This window comes from Zootoca vivipara, chromosome 2 (assembly GCF_963506605.1).
Source record: "Zootoca vivipara chromosome 2, rZooViv1.1, whole genome shotgun sequence".
NCBI lineage: Eukaryota > Metazoa > Chordata > Lepidosauria > Squamata > Lacertidae > Zootoca > Zootoca vivipara.
The window spans coordinates 14,259,864-14,276,292 of record NC_083277.1 but is presented as its reverse complement, the minus strand read 5'-3'; the positions used below and the strand labels follow the sequence as shown (position 1 = coordinate 14,276,292).

Genomic DNA, 16,429 nt, shown 5'->3' with positions numbered 1-16,429 from the left:
CATGGCGCCACAACACAGACTTGCCTGTATAGGGGTAGCACGTTTGCAAACTGGTATGGGCATGCACACAATCTGACACACCTTGAAATTAAAGCTAAAGGTAAAGGGACCCCTGACCATTAGGTCCAGTCGTGGCCAACTCTGGGGTTGCGGTGCTCATCTCGCTTTACTGGCCGAGGGAGCCGGCGTACAGCTTCCAGGTTATGTGGCCAGCATGACAAAGCCACTTCTGGAGAACCAGAGCAGCGCACGGAAATGCTGTTTACCTTCCCGTCAGAGTGGTACCTATTTATCTACTTGCACTTTGACGTGCTTTTGAACTGCTAGGTGGGCAGGAGGGGAAGCAGCGGGTGGATGGGTGGATGGAGGCAGTGGCGAAATGTAATTCCCCAGCTTTCAGGAAGAAGGAAGGACCTATCATCTTTCATCTCCTTAAGACCCACCTTGTCAAAATGGGTGAGGAGCTCAATTCCTTTCTCCTTTAGGCATTCAGGTGAGGACATTTCACAGCTGCAAAGCAAGAAAGTAAAGAAAAGAAAAGAAAGGTCAAGACCAGTCCCGGCAGCTCAGGCCTACGTAGTCCAATATCCTGCTTCTCACAGTGGCCAGCCTGATACTTCGAGCAAGACAGGAAGACTATGCCCATCTCTTATGGTCTGATGGCACAGTGCCTCTGAGGCTCCACTAGAATAGAATAGAATAGAATAGAATAATTTATTGGCCAAGTGTCAACCATACTTGGAATTTTGCTTCGACTACATTGCAATGTAAAGAAAAAACGTACCTCATACAAACACTATTCCCCTCGCAATACAACAGCACAGCGAAAAGACCCCATACCACCAACTGGCCTCCCTTTCGCCCACAACTACAGATTCAACAATTTGATGGCACAAGGAAGAAAGCTATTCCTGTGCCCAGACGTTTTTGTATATAGAGTCCTGTACCAACGTCCGGATGGGAGTAAATCAAACAGGTAATGACCAGGATGCGAAGGGTCTACAGCAGGCATCCCCAAACTGCGGCCCTCCAGATGTTTTGGCCTACAACTCCCATGATCCCTAGCTAACAGGACCAGTGGTCAGGGATGATGGGAATTGTAGTCCAAAACATCTGGAGGGCCAAAGTTTGGGGATGCCTGATCTACAGCAATTCTCTCTGCTCTCTTCCTGACTCGAGCGGCATAAAACCTGCATCAGCAACTGGTGGATTGGCGGCGGGGCCGGCCCAAAATTGTCGCCTGCTGTTTTGGGACTACAATTCCCATCATCCTTGACCACTGGTCCTGTTAGCTAGGGATGATGGGAGTTGTAGTCCAAGAACAGCTGGAGGGCCAAGTTTGGCCCCCACTGCCTGAGGTGAAACAAAAAATGGTGTCCCACCTCTCTGCCAGGGAAGAAGGGGACAACCTCTCCTTCCCTCCACGGAGTAAAGACTGCTGGCCGCTTTGCCGTTAAGTCCCTGCCAGAGGTTTCTAACTGCCACAAGCACAGTATAGGGTAAGATCCTCTGCAAATGATTACAGCCGTTTTGCATCCCCTCCCTGGCTCCTGCTATTGTACCTGGGAGTCCCACTTTGGGATTCCCCCTTGTTTTTAGTTACTCAGGCTGCAGTTCAAACATTCTGGGTTTCCCCCAACATTCCTACCAGTCATGCGAGGAGATCACTGTTTCTCCCCCCCCCCCAAAACGCAGCCGACGTTTTTATTCCACTCAGTTTTGTCACCAGATGACATCAAGCGTCAGGATTTTTTTTTTCTGTGGTCAGGGGGGAGAGAGCCCCAGGGGAACCCCACTTCTGAGGTGCGCAGGGGAGGGGAAGCAGCGAGTGGCTGGATGGATGGAGGCAGCGGCAAAATGTAATTCCCCAGCTTTCAGGAAGAAGGAAGGACCTCAGGCAAGCACACAGACATTTTCCAGAGGGGGAGAGTTGCTTGGACCATGTTTACGACCATACATTTAAAGCGCTGTGATGCCACTTCTATTAATTATTATTATTATTGATTTGTATACCATCCTATACTAAGGTTACCAGATTTCCCCCCCCCAATGGATCCAGGGACACTTTTCAATTTCAATGGATTTTGTATGGGGACTGATTTGTAAATCTGGGGACTGTCCCCGAGAAATGGGGACGTCTGGTAACCGTATCCTATACAGTGGTACCTCGGGTTAAGAACTTAATTCAATCCGGAGGTCTGTTCTTAACCTGAAACTGCTCTTAACCTGAGGTACCACTTTAGCTAATGGGGCCTCCTGCTGCGCGATTTCTGTTCTCATCCTGAGGTAAAGTTCTTAACCTGAGGTACTATTTCTGGGTTAGCGGAGTCTGTAACCTGAAGCGTCTGTAACCTGAAGCGTCTGTAACCTGAGGTACCACTGTACCCGTAGGTCAAAGTTACAATATACGAAGCACAAAATACACCATCAAAATAATAAACGCACAAAATACATAATCAAAATAATAAAAGCACAAAATACATAAAATAATAAAAGCACAAAATACAGGGTGAGTCTTTTAAAAAAGGCCCCATGGAACGTCTGTACTCTGTAACCCCTGGGCCTCTCTTAAAGGACTCACCCTGTACATAATCAGAATATTCCAAGCACAATCAAAACAATCCAAACAATTAACCGTACTCATGTATACACACTAATAAACAATATACTCCCCAACAAAAGCCCCTTAACCAGGCATCCCCAAACTGCCGCCCTCCAGATGTTTTGGCCTACAACTCCCATGATCCCTGGCTAAGAGGACCAGTGGTCAGGGATTATGGGAATTGTAGTCCAAAACAACAAATGGAGGGCCGAAGTTTGGGGGTGCCTGCCCTAAACAATACTCCAGCCTACAGATACAAAAATCCAACTAACAATTAACAAATCTCCAAATAATACTGCATCCACCCAAGTTAAAACCTCCATCGAACAGCTCCCCCCCCACAAAGAATTCTGGGAGCAGTCATTTGATAAAGGTGCTTTGAATTAGGAGACCTCTATTCCTCTCCCATTCCCAGAGCTCCCTGTGAAGAGGAATTGAGCGTTAAACCACTCTGGGAATCCCCAGCCCTACGTGTTGTGGAAATGCTGGGGACTGAATTTGGCATCTTCCCCATTTCTCTGCCCCCCTCCCACACTTAGTTCAACTCATAGCTTCACCCCGGGCCACGGTTTCCAGCTGCAGTCTTGTCGCACGAGGATTCGAACAATCGACGGCGTTCCTTTGAGCATGTGCAGAGTATTTTCTCTTTGCCACCGTGTAACCACTGGGAGTTCTTTAAGCGCCAGGCAAAAACTTTCTTTACCCAGGCTTTAGGCCCTTCATTCAAAGGATTTTAAAGTGTTTTTGGCCTCTGTTGGTGGGACAGGTCTCATCAATTGCAATCCTTCCCAAATTTAGTTTTTGAGAAGGAGAAGGGAGGGGCAGAGCTGATCCTGCGGCCGTGCTCCCACAGAAAAGCTGTGCCTGTAAATCCTGGCTTAGATTTGGATATTTTAGGAGGAAAGGGAATAACTGCAAGTGCTCCGAGGCCCTCTTCTTTTTCTTTAGCACATTTATGTCCTGCCTTTTTCCATCGTAAAATTCAAGGCTGAATGCATGAGTTTCCCAGGCAGTCTCCCATCCAGGCTCTGACCGGACACAAACCCCTTTAGCTTCAGTAAGGTAGCTGTCGCCAGCGCTGCTGGTGTAGTGGTATCATGCAAGATTCCCATTCTTGCGACCCGGGTTCGATTCCCGGGCGGCGCACAAAACATTTTATGCTTAAGGGGGGGGGGGGGGGACTAAGCAAGGTAGCTGTCATCATGGGCCCTCAAACCTTGCCTCCTCTTCTTTATCCCACAGCTGAGCCATGCCACTGAATGCAGGCTTTTGGGCCTTTGAGGAAGCGGCAGTTAGATCTCCTTTGCATACAGGTTCTGTTCCTGAAATCTGCCATGGGCAGCTCAGTTGGCTGGAACATGGTGCTGATGGTGCCAAAGTTGCAGGTTTGATCCCCATAGGGGAAAGTCGTACATTTATCATTTTTTTTAATTGTGTTTTTAATATTCTGTTGGGAGCCGCCCAGACCCAGCTGGGGAAACCCAGCCAGATGGGCGGGGTATAAATAAATTATTATTATTATTATTATTATTATTATTATTATTATTATTATTATTCCTGCCTTGCAGGGGGTTGGACTAGATGATCCTCAGGGTTTGCTTCCAACTCTACAATTCTGCGATTCTATGTCCCAGTAGGGCTGGGAGAGACTGCTGATCAAAACCCCAGAGCTCCACTAATACAGCATAAAATGCTGAGCTGATGGACCAATTGCCCAGACTTCCCTAAGACACAGGGAGCTAACACTTACCTCCCCCCAGCCCCCTTTCCATCAAGGACATAAGAACACTGGATCAGGCCAAAGATCCCTTTGCTCCAGCATCCTTTTTCTCACAGTGGCCAACCAGATAAAATAAGAATCATAGAATTGCTGAGTTGGAAGGGACCCCAGGGGTCATCTAGTCCAACCCCTTTTTCCCAACACAAGGCTCAAACCCACTACCCAGAGATTAAGAGTCTCTTGTTCTACCAAATGAGCTATCCCGGGAAACCCGCAGGCAGGATTCAAGCCCTCCTCAGAGCATGAATTCATCCAGTCTTTTAAAGCCATCCAAATTGGCGGCCATCGCTGCTTCCTGTGGCAGTGAGTTCCATAGCTCCAGCTATGCGACCCATGAAAAAGCGCTTTCTTTTACCTGTCCCGAATCTTCAAACCTTCAGCTTCTTTGGAGGTTCGCGAGGTCTAGCGTCGGGGGAGAGAGGGAGGGGAAAAAACTCTCTATGCTTGCCCCGTGCCATACACTGCTAGAAACCTCTAGCACAGGCACCCCCAAACTCGGCCCTCCAGATGTTTTGGGACTACAACTCCCATCATCCCTAGCTAACAGGACCAGTGGTCAGGGATGATGGGGATTGTAGTCCCAAAACATCTGGAGGGCCGAGTTTGGGGGTGCCTGCTCTAGCATGTCACCTGCTGCTTGCCTTTTCTTTCGACTAAAAAGTCACCTGTGCTGACATCCATCCACCCTCCAGCCCTGAAAACATGGTATATGCTGCCTTCCCCTCCTGCCACCAACCATGTACCTCATTGTCTGCCTGGATCCTGAAGATGCCCGGCATGTGCCTCTCTCTTTCTGAAGCTTTCTGGCTTCCCATCTGAAAGCAGGACTAACTTTTTCCCCTCCTTGGATGTACCCAAGCAGAGTGGGCAGGGAAACCTGATTGGTTGGCTGAGGAGGTTGTCACAGCCACTGGGTGGGGGAATCCCAGAGCTGGGAAGTCGTCATGCCAAATCAAAATCAAAATCAGAACCGAAAACAAAGAGCGCTTTCGATTTAACTTGCTCAGCCACCTTCAGGAGGGTGGTAAGTAACTCGTTGGGGGAAAGCACAAGTGTTGCATGTCGAATCGTAGAATCACAGAGTTGGAAGGGGCCCCACGGAGTCATCCAGTCCAACCCCCTGCAACTAACGCATCACGATGGATGGCTGTCAGGTAGGGCTGAGAATGTCCCCTGCTTGAAGCTCCGGAGAGCTACTGCCAGTCAGTGCAGACAACACTAAGATAGATGGACCAGTGCTGTGGCTCAGTATAAGGACTGAGCAGCAAGATTTCGCCTTTCTACCCTGGTTTATTTAATTACCCAGAAATAATGGTGTATTTCAGGAAAAAAAACTGCTCCTTTTCCCAAGAGCCCGTATAGAGTCCTTATGTAGGTTCTCTATTGGTAGGAGAAAATAACAGAGGCCAACCAGAGAATATTGAAAAGCAAAGTGGCTAGTAAGCCTGATCTTTATTAAACTGTTGCAACAGGGTCTCTCTCACACACACACCCAAACACAGGAGGGAGGAGGAACCCAGAACAATGGTGTGCAACCTCTTATACAGACTTTTGAAATTGCCCACCCTGTAGCCCAAGACCACCCCCCTGAAACATCATACATACATCACAGAAGGAGGCGGTCAATAGCAGAGGAGGCGGTCTACAGCAGAAATACTGTCTGCCAGATACCTGATAATGGTCACTGATTGCATTTTCTGGGCAGTCTGGCCATTTTTTTGTGATGGAAAATACTCAGTTCCTGAATCTCTTACACCAGGCATCCCCAAACTGCGGCCCTCCAGATGTTTTGGCTTACAACTCCCATGATCCCTAGGTAACAGGACCAGTGATCAGGGATGATGGGAATTGTAGTCCAAAACATCTGGAGGGCCGAAGTTTGGGGATGCCTGTCTTACACATATTGATAGTGTGCTCAGCTAAACAGATACTTGCCAGACAGTATTAGAAAAGGGAGGTGTAAGCTCCTACAGTCCAAAGACAATTAGAAAGCTTTTCCCATTTCTTTCCTCCTTGCAGAGAAATATTTGAGGTCAATTTAGGAGTCAAAATGACTTCAGGATTGTTCTCCTGTACTATTTCAGACACATGATTTATATATTTGTTTGCCTGGTACATTTATGAACATTTATTTTATATCTAAGACCTTATGATTCTCAAAACAATTGCCATATGTCTAAATACAGATAACGAGTCTCCCTGCCCTTGCAGATCTGCCCCTCTGAGATCACACCTGTATTGCTGTGATTTCTTACCTGCTATTCACCACAAGGTCCCAGGAAGGGCGGAAGTGATTTTAAAAGACAGTTTTGGGAAATTTAGTCAAGGGGCTAGGTTCTGAAAATATATGAAACTTGGCGATAGCAGGCTGGGTAAAGAGATAAGCCTTCAGCATGCCACAGAAATGATATAATGAAGGTGCCAGACACACCTTTGTGGGGAGGGAACTTAGGGGCTTCCACAGAGAAGGCCCTTGCCCAGGTTGTCTCCCTTGAACGTCTGAGGGTGGTGGAACTACCAAGAGGACACCCTTTCCTCCACCTCCTGATTGTAACACCCAGGACAGGAGGGTCTGTAGAGAAAAAGGTGGTCTTCCACCTTTTGGGGGCCTAAATCATCTAAGGCTTTAACCAGGGGTCAGCAAACTTTTTCAGCAGGGGTACGGTCCACTGTCCCTCAGACCCTGTGGGGGGGGGCTGGGCTATATTTTGGAAAAAATAAATAAATGAACGAATTCTTAATCCCCACAAATATCCCAGAGATGCATTTTAAATAAAAGGAGTGGACACATTCTGTTCCTGTAAAAACACACTGATTCCCGGACCATCCGTGTGCCGGATTGAGAAGGCAATTGGGCCAGATCCGGCCCCCGGATCTTAGTTTGCCTGTTGTTGTTTAGTCGTGTCCGACTCGTCATGATCCCATGGACCAGAGCACGCCCGGCACTCGTGTCTTCCACTGCCTCCCGCAGTTTGGTCAGACTCATGTTGGTAGCTTCGAGAACACTGTCCAACCATCTCGTCCTCTGTTGTCCCCTTCTCCTAGTGCCCTCAATCTTTCCCAACATCAGGGTCTTTTCCAAGGAGTCTTCTCTTCTCATGAGGTGGCCAAAGTATTGCAGCCTCAGCTTCACGATCTGTCCTTCCAGTGAGCACTCAGGGCTGATTTCCTTCAGAATGGATAGGTTTGATCTTCTTGCAGTCCATGGGACTCTCAAGAGTCTCCTCCAGCACCAGTTTGCCTACCCACGCTTTAAGCACTAATGTGATCAATGCAGGGGTGATTTAATCTGGAGTATGGATCAGATACTCGGGTGATTCTCAAACGGTGGGTGCTTCTCTCCCCATCCCCTCAAAGCTGAAACGGAGGGGAATTGCTCGCTTGGGATACTTTGAATGCTGAGTACGGTTGTTCTGGCCATCTCAGTACAAAGAGGATATTGCAGGGTTCGGAGAACAGGTTCCGAAAAAATGATCAAGGGGATGGAGGAAAGACTGCAGTATTTGGGGGCTTTTTACTTTCGAGAAAAGGCAGGGAAGAGGTGGGAGACAATATGCCTTAGGGTGTGTGTGTGTGTGTGTGTGTGTGTGTGTGTGTGTGTGTGTGTGAAGTCAAGCTCCTTAGGTTTACCAGTTAAAATACTTGCATCTCAAGTGACCGTAAAAAGTGCAAATTGGTTTTATTCCGGTCAGTTGGCAACCTAAAGTTAAGTTTACTCACCCACTCACCTGCCTGGGCCAGCTGTGAACCAGGTAAAATATAAATATCTCCAAGATCAAGAAGGAGGAAGGGGCGGGGAGCCACTCAGGTCAGAAAAGCAGAAGCAAGAAGTGAGAAAAGGAAGCTCTGGTGGTAAATTTCAGGTGATCTCTCGCCCCCCCATCTGTTGCCACATTTGCTGTCATCATCGTATGGCTTACGTGTCGACCAGAGGGACTCCCCGCCCCAGGACAACTGCAAATTTCCAGGCCCTGCTAAAACGCACACCATGCCTACTTTCTGTGTTGCGCTGGGGGAGGGGGAGGAAACTCTCAACCACATGGAAAGAAAATCTTAAAGGGAGTCAAGAAACCCCCATTGTGGAAATACTTACATCAGTCAGCAATGAGTTACTTGTGGGCAGAAGGTTAATTGTGAACTTCTAGATGAGATGCTGTAACCAGACAGCCTGAGCCCCTGAATCCTCAGCATTTACGGTAATACCGTAACAGCAACAAGAAGGGAGATTTTCCTCCCTCAAAAGCAGTGCTTCTTAACATGTTTTGGGTCACAGACTCCTTTGAGAATCTGATGAAAGCTATGGACACACACACCGCATATACGGTAGATACATACACAGAGAATTTTGCAGACAATTTTATTGCACTGATAGATGGGGCTTCCTGTAGCCCGTCCATAGACACTTATGCCAGGGGTTCATGAAGCGCAGATTAAGAACCCCAGCTCAAAAGGGGGAAATTCATATTTAGAACCCCGATCTGAAGGCATAGAAGTGGCATGTGCAACAAAATGTTGCAGCGTGCAGTGCTCCTGTTTAGGGTTCCGGACAACTAGCACCCTGGTTTTCTATTCATTTCACATTTAGCATTTTTATAGTCCTAACAGTGCTTTTTTGGGGTGGGGAGGAGGTTACTTCCTTATGGTTCTTCTGAAGGGCAGCGATGACAAATGGTTAGAGGCATCACACACTGTTCACTGTAACAGAACATTGGAAAGACAGTTCCCCCCCCCAATGCTTAGAAATAAGTTTTTTTTCCAATGCTTGAAGTTTTGTGAACTGGTCTTGCTGATAGAAAGCTAGCCTTGGTGCCCTTTTTTTTCATTTTCACAAAAGACATTTGAAGCTTAATGGTTGCATTAATCGGTTAATTATAGGTGGGATTTCTCGCTCTCATGTTATGTATTTTGTGTTTTTATTTTGTGTTTCCCTGTTGAAAACTGCCCTGCTGTCCATAAATTAATTGCGGTCTATAAATTAATTAATTACTCTTATAAAACATTATCAGTCGGTTAGAGCAGGGTGCTAATCATGCCGAGGTCGTGGGGTTCAATCCCCATATGGGCCACCTACACATTCCTGCATTGAAGGGGGTTGGACTAGATGACCCTCAGGGTCCATTCCATCTCCACGATTTTCATGATTCTATGATTTAATCCCTCTGCTTGGCCCTGCAGCTTCACTGCTGCAACCCCATTTTAGCCCATGGAACATCACAATCCCACACCCATTGTGACGCTTGGGCTTTCTAATGATGGTTTCGTCTAGTTTCGTCTGTTCCGTTTGCAGAGGGCCTTCTCGGTGGTGGCACCCGCTCTATGGAATGCCCTCCCATCAGATGTCAAGGAAATAAACAACCATCTGACTTTTAGAAGACATCTGAAGGCAATCCTGTTCAGGGAAGTTTTTAAGTGTGTGATGTTCCATTGTGCTTTTAATTCTGTTGGGAGCCGCCCAGAGTGGCAGGGCGGGGTATAAATAAATAAATAAATAAATAAATAAATAAATAAATGTATTTGCCGTTATCTTAAAACATTTTTAAACAAACACACCCAGCCCTGTCACGGGAGGCTTAAGAGAACATACAACTCAAGAAGCCGGATAGGAATTTTGATCGCCCCTCTCCTAAAAGAACAAAACAGACTCAAGAAGCCCCAGACTCAGTCTAGATATAATTTAGTCCAGAGCCACCTGGTGGCCAAACAGTATAATTACGCTATCCACTCACAGTCTGTTTGGGCAGCCTGGAGTCATGTTTCCTCATAGAGATCCGTCCTGCCCTTCCTCTTTCTCATCCACTCTGCTGCCGAGTTTTGTGGCCTCCCTCTTGCATGTTCTTGCCACAGTTCCTCTTGAGAAGCAGAAGCTGCTGTGCTGCGGAAAGGCATGGTTGGAGAATCCCCCTCTCCGCTTTCCCCCGTGAAGCCCTTTCCTTTCTTAATTCTGGCCGCCACCGCCCTGGCTGTTTTGAAGACAGACGCTCACAGGGGTAAGCTGCAAACCCTTCTCAGGAAGGGGCAAGGAAACTTTGAGGCAGGAGACCTTAGCTGATCACTTGGAGGCAATTCATTTATTCGAGCTGGAGAAGAGGGTTTGCTCATTTTTCAACTGGCCCCTGCTCTTCTGCCTTGAACAAAATAGCTGGATGTGCACCCGTTAGGAGGCGGCAACTGTGTGAACCTTGTGTTCTGGGTTCAGGCTCCACACAGGAAGTTGGGGACTTAACTGGTTTCTGAACAGGGTTGTTCCCCCCCCCCCAAGATCCCATGTTCTTAGAGGGTCTCTAATGAATGTATACTTAACTTATTCCAGCTGAAGAAGAATTGTCGAAACAGGGCCCTGTCCTGGTATATACACTTCATCTGACGTATAAAGGTAAAGGGACCCCTGACCATTAGGTCCAGTCGTGACCGACTCTGGGGTTGCGGCGCTCATCTTGCTTTATTGGCCGAGGGAGCCGGCGTATAGCTTCCAGGTCATGTGGCTAGCATAACAAAGCCACTTCTGGCGAACCAGAGCAGCGCACGGAAACGCCGTTTACCTTCCCGCTGTAGTGGTACCTATTTATCTACTTGCACTTTGAGGTGCTTTCGAACTGCTAGGTGGGCAGGAGCTGGGACCGAGCAATGGGAGCTCACCCCGTTGTGGGGATTCGAACCGCCGACCTTCTGATCGGCAAGCCCTAGGCTCTGTGGTTTAACCCACAGCGCCACCCGGGTCCCCTTATCTGACATATAAACTTCTATTAATAAATCCAACTACAGAAAAGACTATTTGAAACTATTGTATCATTTGAACCACTATCAGGGATACATTACTACGGTGGCCTGAGTTTTGCCTTTCTACTATTTCTGTGGGATCTTTAGTCAAGAACTCCAACTTCTTTACTTATTTCTTCATTTCTTAGCATATATTTGTATGGTGTCAGTATTGCTGCTGTTGTTATAGAAAAAATAGGTGTTTTTGTTTTTTGTTTTTACTTTTGCTGCCCAACTCCCCAAGGGACTAAGACCTCTACGTCAGGCATGTCCAAAGTCGGTTTCGGGGGCCTAATGCAGCCCGCTGGATGATTTAATCCGGCCCCTGGGGTAAAATCCTAAAAAAAAACCTCAACAACTTTGGTCGGCCCTCACACATGTTCACTTCATCAAATCTGTCCCTCTTTGAACAACAGGATGCAGTGAAAGCAAGACAGATATTTATTTTTCTGTTGCAACAGGGTTCCCTCCCCTCCTTGCAAGGAGGTAGGAAGGACCCAGAAAAATGGTGCATCATCATCATAATAATAATAATAATAATAATAATAATAATAATAATAATAATACAGTGGAACCTCGGTTTATGAACACCTCGGTTTACGAATTTTCAGTTTACGAACGCCGCAGACCCATCTGGAGCGGATTAATTCACTTTCCATTACTTTCAATGGGAAAGTTCACTTCAGTTTATGAACACTTCAGTTTATGAACAGACTTCTGGAACCAATTACACCCATGCTTCGGGTTAAGTACGCTTACTCCGCAGACCCGTCTGGAACGGATTAATCCCCTTTCCATTACTTTCAATGGGAAAGTTCGCTTCAGTTTATGAACGCTTCAGTTTAAGTACTCCATGGACCATCTGGAACAGATTAATCCACTTTCCATTACTTTGAATGGGAAAGTTCACTTCAGTTTATGAACGCTTCAGTTTATGAACAGACTTCCGGAACCAATTGTGTTCATAAACTGAGGTACCACTGTATATTATTTATACCCCGCCCATCTGGCCGGGTCCCCCCCCCCCGCCACTCTGGGCGGCTTCCAACACACATTAAAATACATTAGAATATCACAGACTAAAAACTTCCCTAAACAGGGCTGCCTTTAGGTATTTTCTAAATGTCAGGTAGTTGTTTATCTCTCTGACCTCCGATGGGAGGGCGTTCCACAGGGCGGGTGCCACTACCAAGAAGGCCCTCTGCCTGGTTCCCTGTAGGTTTGCTTCTCGCAGTAATTAAATTTCAGTGCATTCCTATGGGAAACCGCGCTTCGCAAGACGAAATTATCGCCACACGAAACGACTTGTGGAACGAATTAATTTTGTCTTGCGAGGTACCACTCTATCTATCTATCTATCTATCTATCTATCTATCTATCTATCTATCTAAACATACAAATTAACTCATAGCAGGGCTTTCTGTGGAGGCTGGAGAAGAGGTCAAAATTCCCTGCCCACTTGAGGGGCCCAGACTGACTTGGTACTGGATTCCGCGTTACCCCATCTGTGCTGGCTTCAGCCATGGAGGCAAGAAGGAAATATTCTCTACAACTTCTGCCGGAGAAGACCTGCTGCTACTGGAGCGGTTTCAACGGCAAGCAGAAAAGCAAGGAGAAAAGGGAAAGGGGAACTTAATTCTCGTCCTCAAAAGCCTCCACATGAACGACTCGGGCACTTTCTACTGTTCCAATGGCAACAAAAATTCGTCAAAGATCTCCGTCTCAGTGGAGCTTGGTAAAAATACCATGAGGTTACACAGCAGTGTGGGTGGGGCCAGTGCCAGATTTACAGACAGTGGTTCCTCGGTTTACAAACACAATTGGTTGTGTGGCGATGTCCCTTGCTCCCCAGGAAATAAGACACAAGACACAGTGAAATGAATTTTAAGTGGGCGAAAAGGCCACAACTTTATTGGTTACGGATGTTGAGCGGTATTGGCTTAGGCATTGGAACCTAACAGGCTATATCCGACTGTAACCCATGTGTTACAGTCTGGGAGAAATTAACCACCAGAAGGAGCCTAATGATGTACATCTACTGGAACACCTCCTGTGGCCACCGTTGGGGGGTGCCATAAGGCCCTGACCTCCGCAGGCTCAGGACAAAGCTAACGCCCCCGGAACCCCTTTAACGGGTTAAATCTCCAATTTGTGGGCAGCTGATGACGTAATCTGCCCCCTTTCTTCTTTTATGCAAATTTCCAATGCCTAACCGCCAAGCTAGGTTCCCGCCTCCAGCTAGTTTAAAAGGAGGGAAGCCCCGCTTCCCGGCCGACCCTATTGGTCAGCACCGGGTATGACGGAGGCGGGAACTCCCGTCTCGCAAGGGGGCTGAGCGCTAAGCCCCCATTGCGAGCGATCGCTCTGGCCACGCCCACAACACCACCTCCGTGAGATGCGGAAGTGGCTTTCCGGAAGTCTGTACTTAACCTGAACTTTCCCATTGAAAGTAATGGAAAGTGGATTAATCCATTCCAGACGGGTCCGCGGAGTACTCAACCTGAAGCGTACTTAACCCGAAGTATGAGTGTAATTGGTTCTGGAAGTCCATACTTAACCTGAAGCGTACTTCACCTGAAGCGAACTTTCCCATTGAAAGTAATGGAAAGTGGATTAGTCCGTTCCAGACGGTCCGTGGAGTACTTAAACTGAAAATACTCAAACCAAGGCGTACTTAAACCGAGGTTTGACTGTGTAAGTTAACAAGCTATAGCTTAGGGCCCCACTCTCTTGCCCCCCCCCCAAAACAACCTCTCACTAATAATATACTTCTTCTTAATTATATTTCAGTTCAACAATTACTTTGATAAAATACATATTTTGTTATGTGCAAATGGCTTTAGATACCTAATAGGTCCATAAATTACCATATAGCATATATTCAACATGAAAAACAGCGACAATTTGTTGTTGACAAAGGACAGCTGGACATATAAAGGGCCCCATTACCTTCAGGAGCATAGGGCCTCATCAAACCTAAATCTGGCCCTGGGTGGGGCTTAGATGCACATAGGACAGATCCACATTAAATGCAGCGTTATACCGGTTTAATAGTTAATAATAATAATAATAATAATAATAATAATAATAATAATAAACTTTATATACCCCGCCCATCCGGCTGGGTTCCCCCAGCCACTCTGGGTGGCTCCCAACAGAATTTTAAAAACACGATAAAACATCAACCATTAAAAACTTCCCTAAACAGGGCTGCCTTCAGTTGTCTTCTAAAAGTCAGATAGTTGTTCATTTCCTTGACATCTGATGGGAGGGTGTTCCACAGGGCGGGCACCACTGCCAAGAAGTCATCTCTCAAAGAATCCTGGGAGCCAGTGTGGTGTAGTGGTTAAGAGCAGTGGATTTGTAATCTGGGGAACCGGGTTCGCTTCCCTCCTCCTCCACATGCAGCTGCTGGGTGACCTTGGGCTAGTCACACTTCTCTGAAGTCTCTCAGCCTCACTCACCTCACAGAGTGTTTGTTGTGGGTGAGGAAGGGAAAGGAGAATGTTAGCCGCTTTGAGATTCCTTCGGGTAGTGATAAAGCGGGATATCAAATCCAAACTCTTCTTACTTGTCAAAGGTGCTGAGGTTTGTTAGGAGACCCCTCCCAGAGCGACAATGCCCAGCACCCTGAACAAAATACAGTTCCCAGTATTCCTTTGGGGAAGCTGTAAGTAACCGTTAAAAGTAGAATGAGCTTTAAATTTGTGGTGTGGATGCAACATGAGCTCATATGATTTCAGACCCTCCAAGTCTCCCGATTTTCCAGGGATGGTCCTGGATTTACAGAAGCCACCCTGGTTTGTGATTTGATCCCAGAATGTCCCGCTTTTCCTTAGGACGTCCCTATTTGAAATGTTGGAGAGTATGGAGTTATGTGACCTGCTGAGCCACGGAAATAAGTAACACTATACAACCTTTGGAAGACATCCCAAGGCAGCCCTGCATAGGGAAGTTTTATATATATATATAAAAAGTTTAATGTTTTGTTATGTTTTTATATATGTTGGAAGCTGCCCAGAGTAGGCTGGGGCAAAATTGAGTGATCTGATGTCGAAGGACGAGAGCCATTTGTAACCCCATCAGAACACTGTGCTGGACAGAGAGATTTAAACGTCTCTGCTCACCCCAATGTAATGTTAATCTGTTTTCTTTTTCCCAACACTGCCACAATGGAGGGGTGGAAGGAAGTGTGATCAGGACCCCAACTGTAGAGTATTTGGGATGAAGGAACCATAGTCTCTGTTAGAGGAATAGCATAGGAGGAAATTCGGTCACGGGAAGAACTGAGGTCAGATCCCCTGGTCTGATCGTTTGTTATGTACTGAGCTGAATCCTAGAACAATAGGATCCAGAATGCAGCAGTCTGATTGGTCCGCAGGAACCACCCAATCCAGCTCCAGGTGGAAGTGAATCAACAACCTGATTGGCCTGCCGGAGCAGCCAATCAGGCTTCTGGAGGAAGTGAATCCGCAACCTGATTGGCCTACAGGAGCATCCTTGAAGTAGCCAATCACACAAGGCCCATTGTGTAAATAATGTATATATAGCAGATGTTTTGGGGAAAGAGCCATTCTTCTTTTGCTACTACAAGCTGAATAAATTCACTCTCGACTCCAAGTATATTTCATCGTTCTTATTCATTCGTTCATTTATGTCAGATAAAGAAAATGGAATTGATGTCAGACCTTCTGCCCTACCCCCTCGACACCATGGTTCGGTAACCCTCTCCTGTAATTCCTGTAAGGACCAGAGAGAGGATAAATCTGATCGCGACATGAAGATCACCTGGACTCAAAATGGCGTGCCAGTATCCAACAATACAGATATCCGGGAAATAAGGAACGTCGTAACAATAAAACAATTTTCAAGACGCCATTATGGTCTCTGGAACTGTTCTCATCCTGCCTGTCAGAATGGCTACTGTTTGGAAGGCAATTTAGAAAATCCAAGAATGAAGGATGGCACGCCGTCTGAGCCAAACTCTCATCTGGAAGGTGAGTGTCGAGTTTGGCAAAGGCTTGTAGACATTTTAGCTACGATAAATGGGCCCAGTTCATCCATGAGTGTTCATTCCAAGGTTTCTTATAACTCATTCATTCGGTCATTCCTTGGTGGCTGCAAGCTGAACATGTGGACCGACTCTCAACTGAGAAGTTTGACCTTTCAGTGGTAATGTGATGTTGTAATAATAATAATAATAATAATAATAATAATAATAATATCATACCCTGCCCATCTGGCTGGGTTTCGCCAGCCACTCTGGGTGGCTCCCAACAGACCATTAAAAA

At 46.7% G+C, this 16,429-nt stretch overlaps 1 protein-coding gene and 1 non-coding gene across 2 annotated transcripts; both read left to right on the top strand.

Annotated features, from left to right (window-relative positions):
* The first annotated feature begins 3,677 nt into the window (after nt 1-3,677).
* TRNAG-CCC (transfer RNA glycine (anticodon CCC)) lies at nt 3,678-3,748 on the top strand. The gene has a single exon. It is a non-coding gene; the product is annotated as a tRNA-Gly (tRNA).
* Nucleotides 3,749-10,249: 6,501 nt separating this feature from the next.
* LOC132591618 (megakaryocyte and platelet inhibitory receptor G6b-like) lies at nt 10,250-16,127 on the top strand. Its single transcript, XM_060270956.1, has 3 exons — nt 10,250-10,369; nt 12,550-12,873; nt 14,978-16,127. The coding sequence occupies exons 1-3, from the start codon at nt 10,267-10,269 to the stop codon at nt 15,025-15,027; spliced, it is 477 nt and encodes a 158-aa protein (XP_060126939.1). The 5' UTR covers nt 10,250-10,266; the 3' UTR covers nt 15,028-16,127.
* The last annotated feature ends 302 nt before the right edge of the window (nt 16,128-16,429 follow it).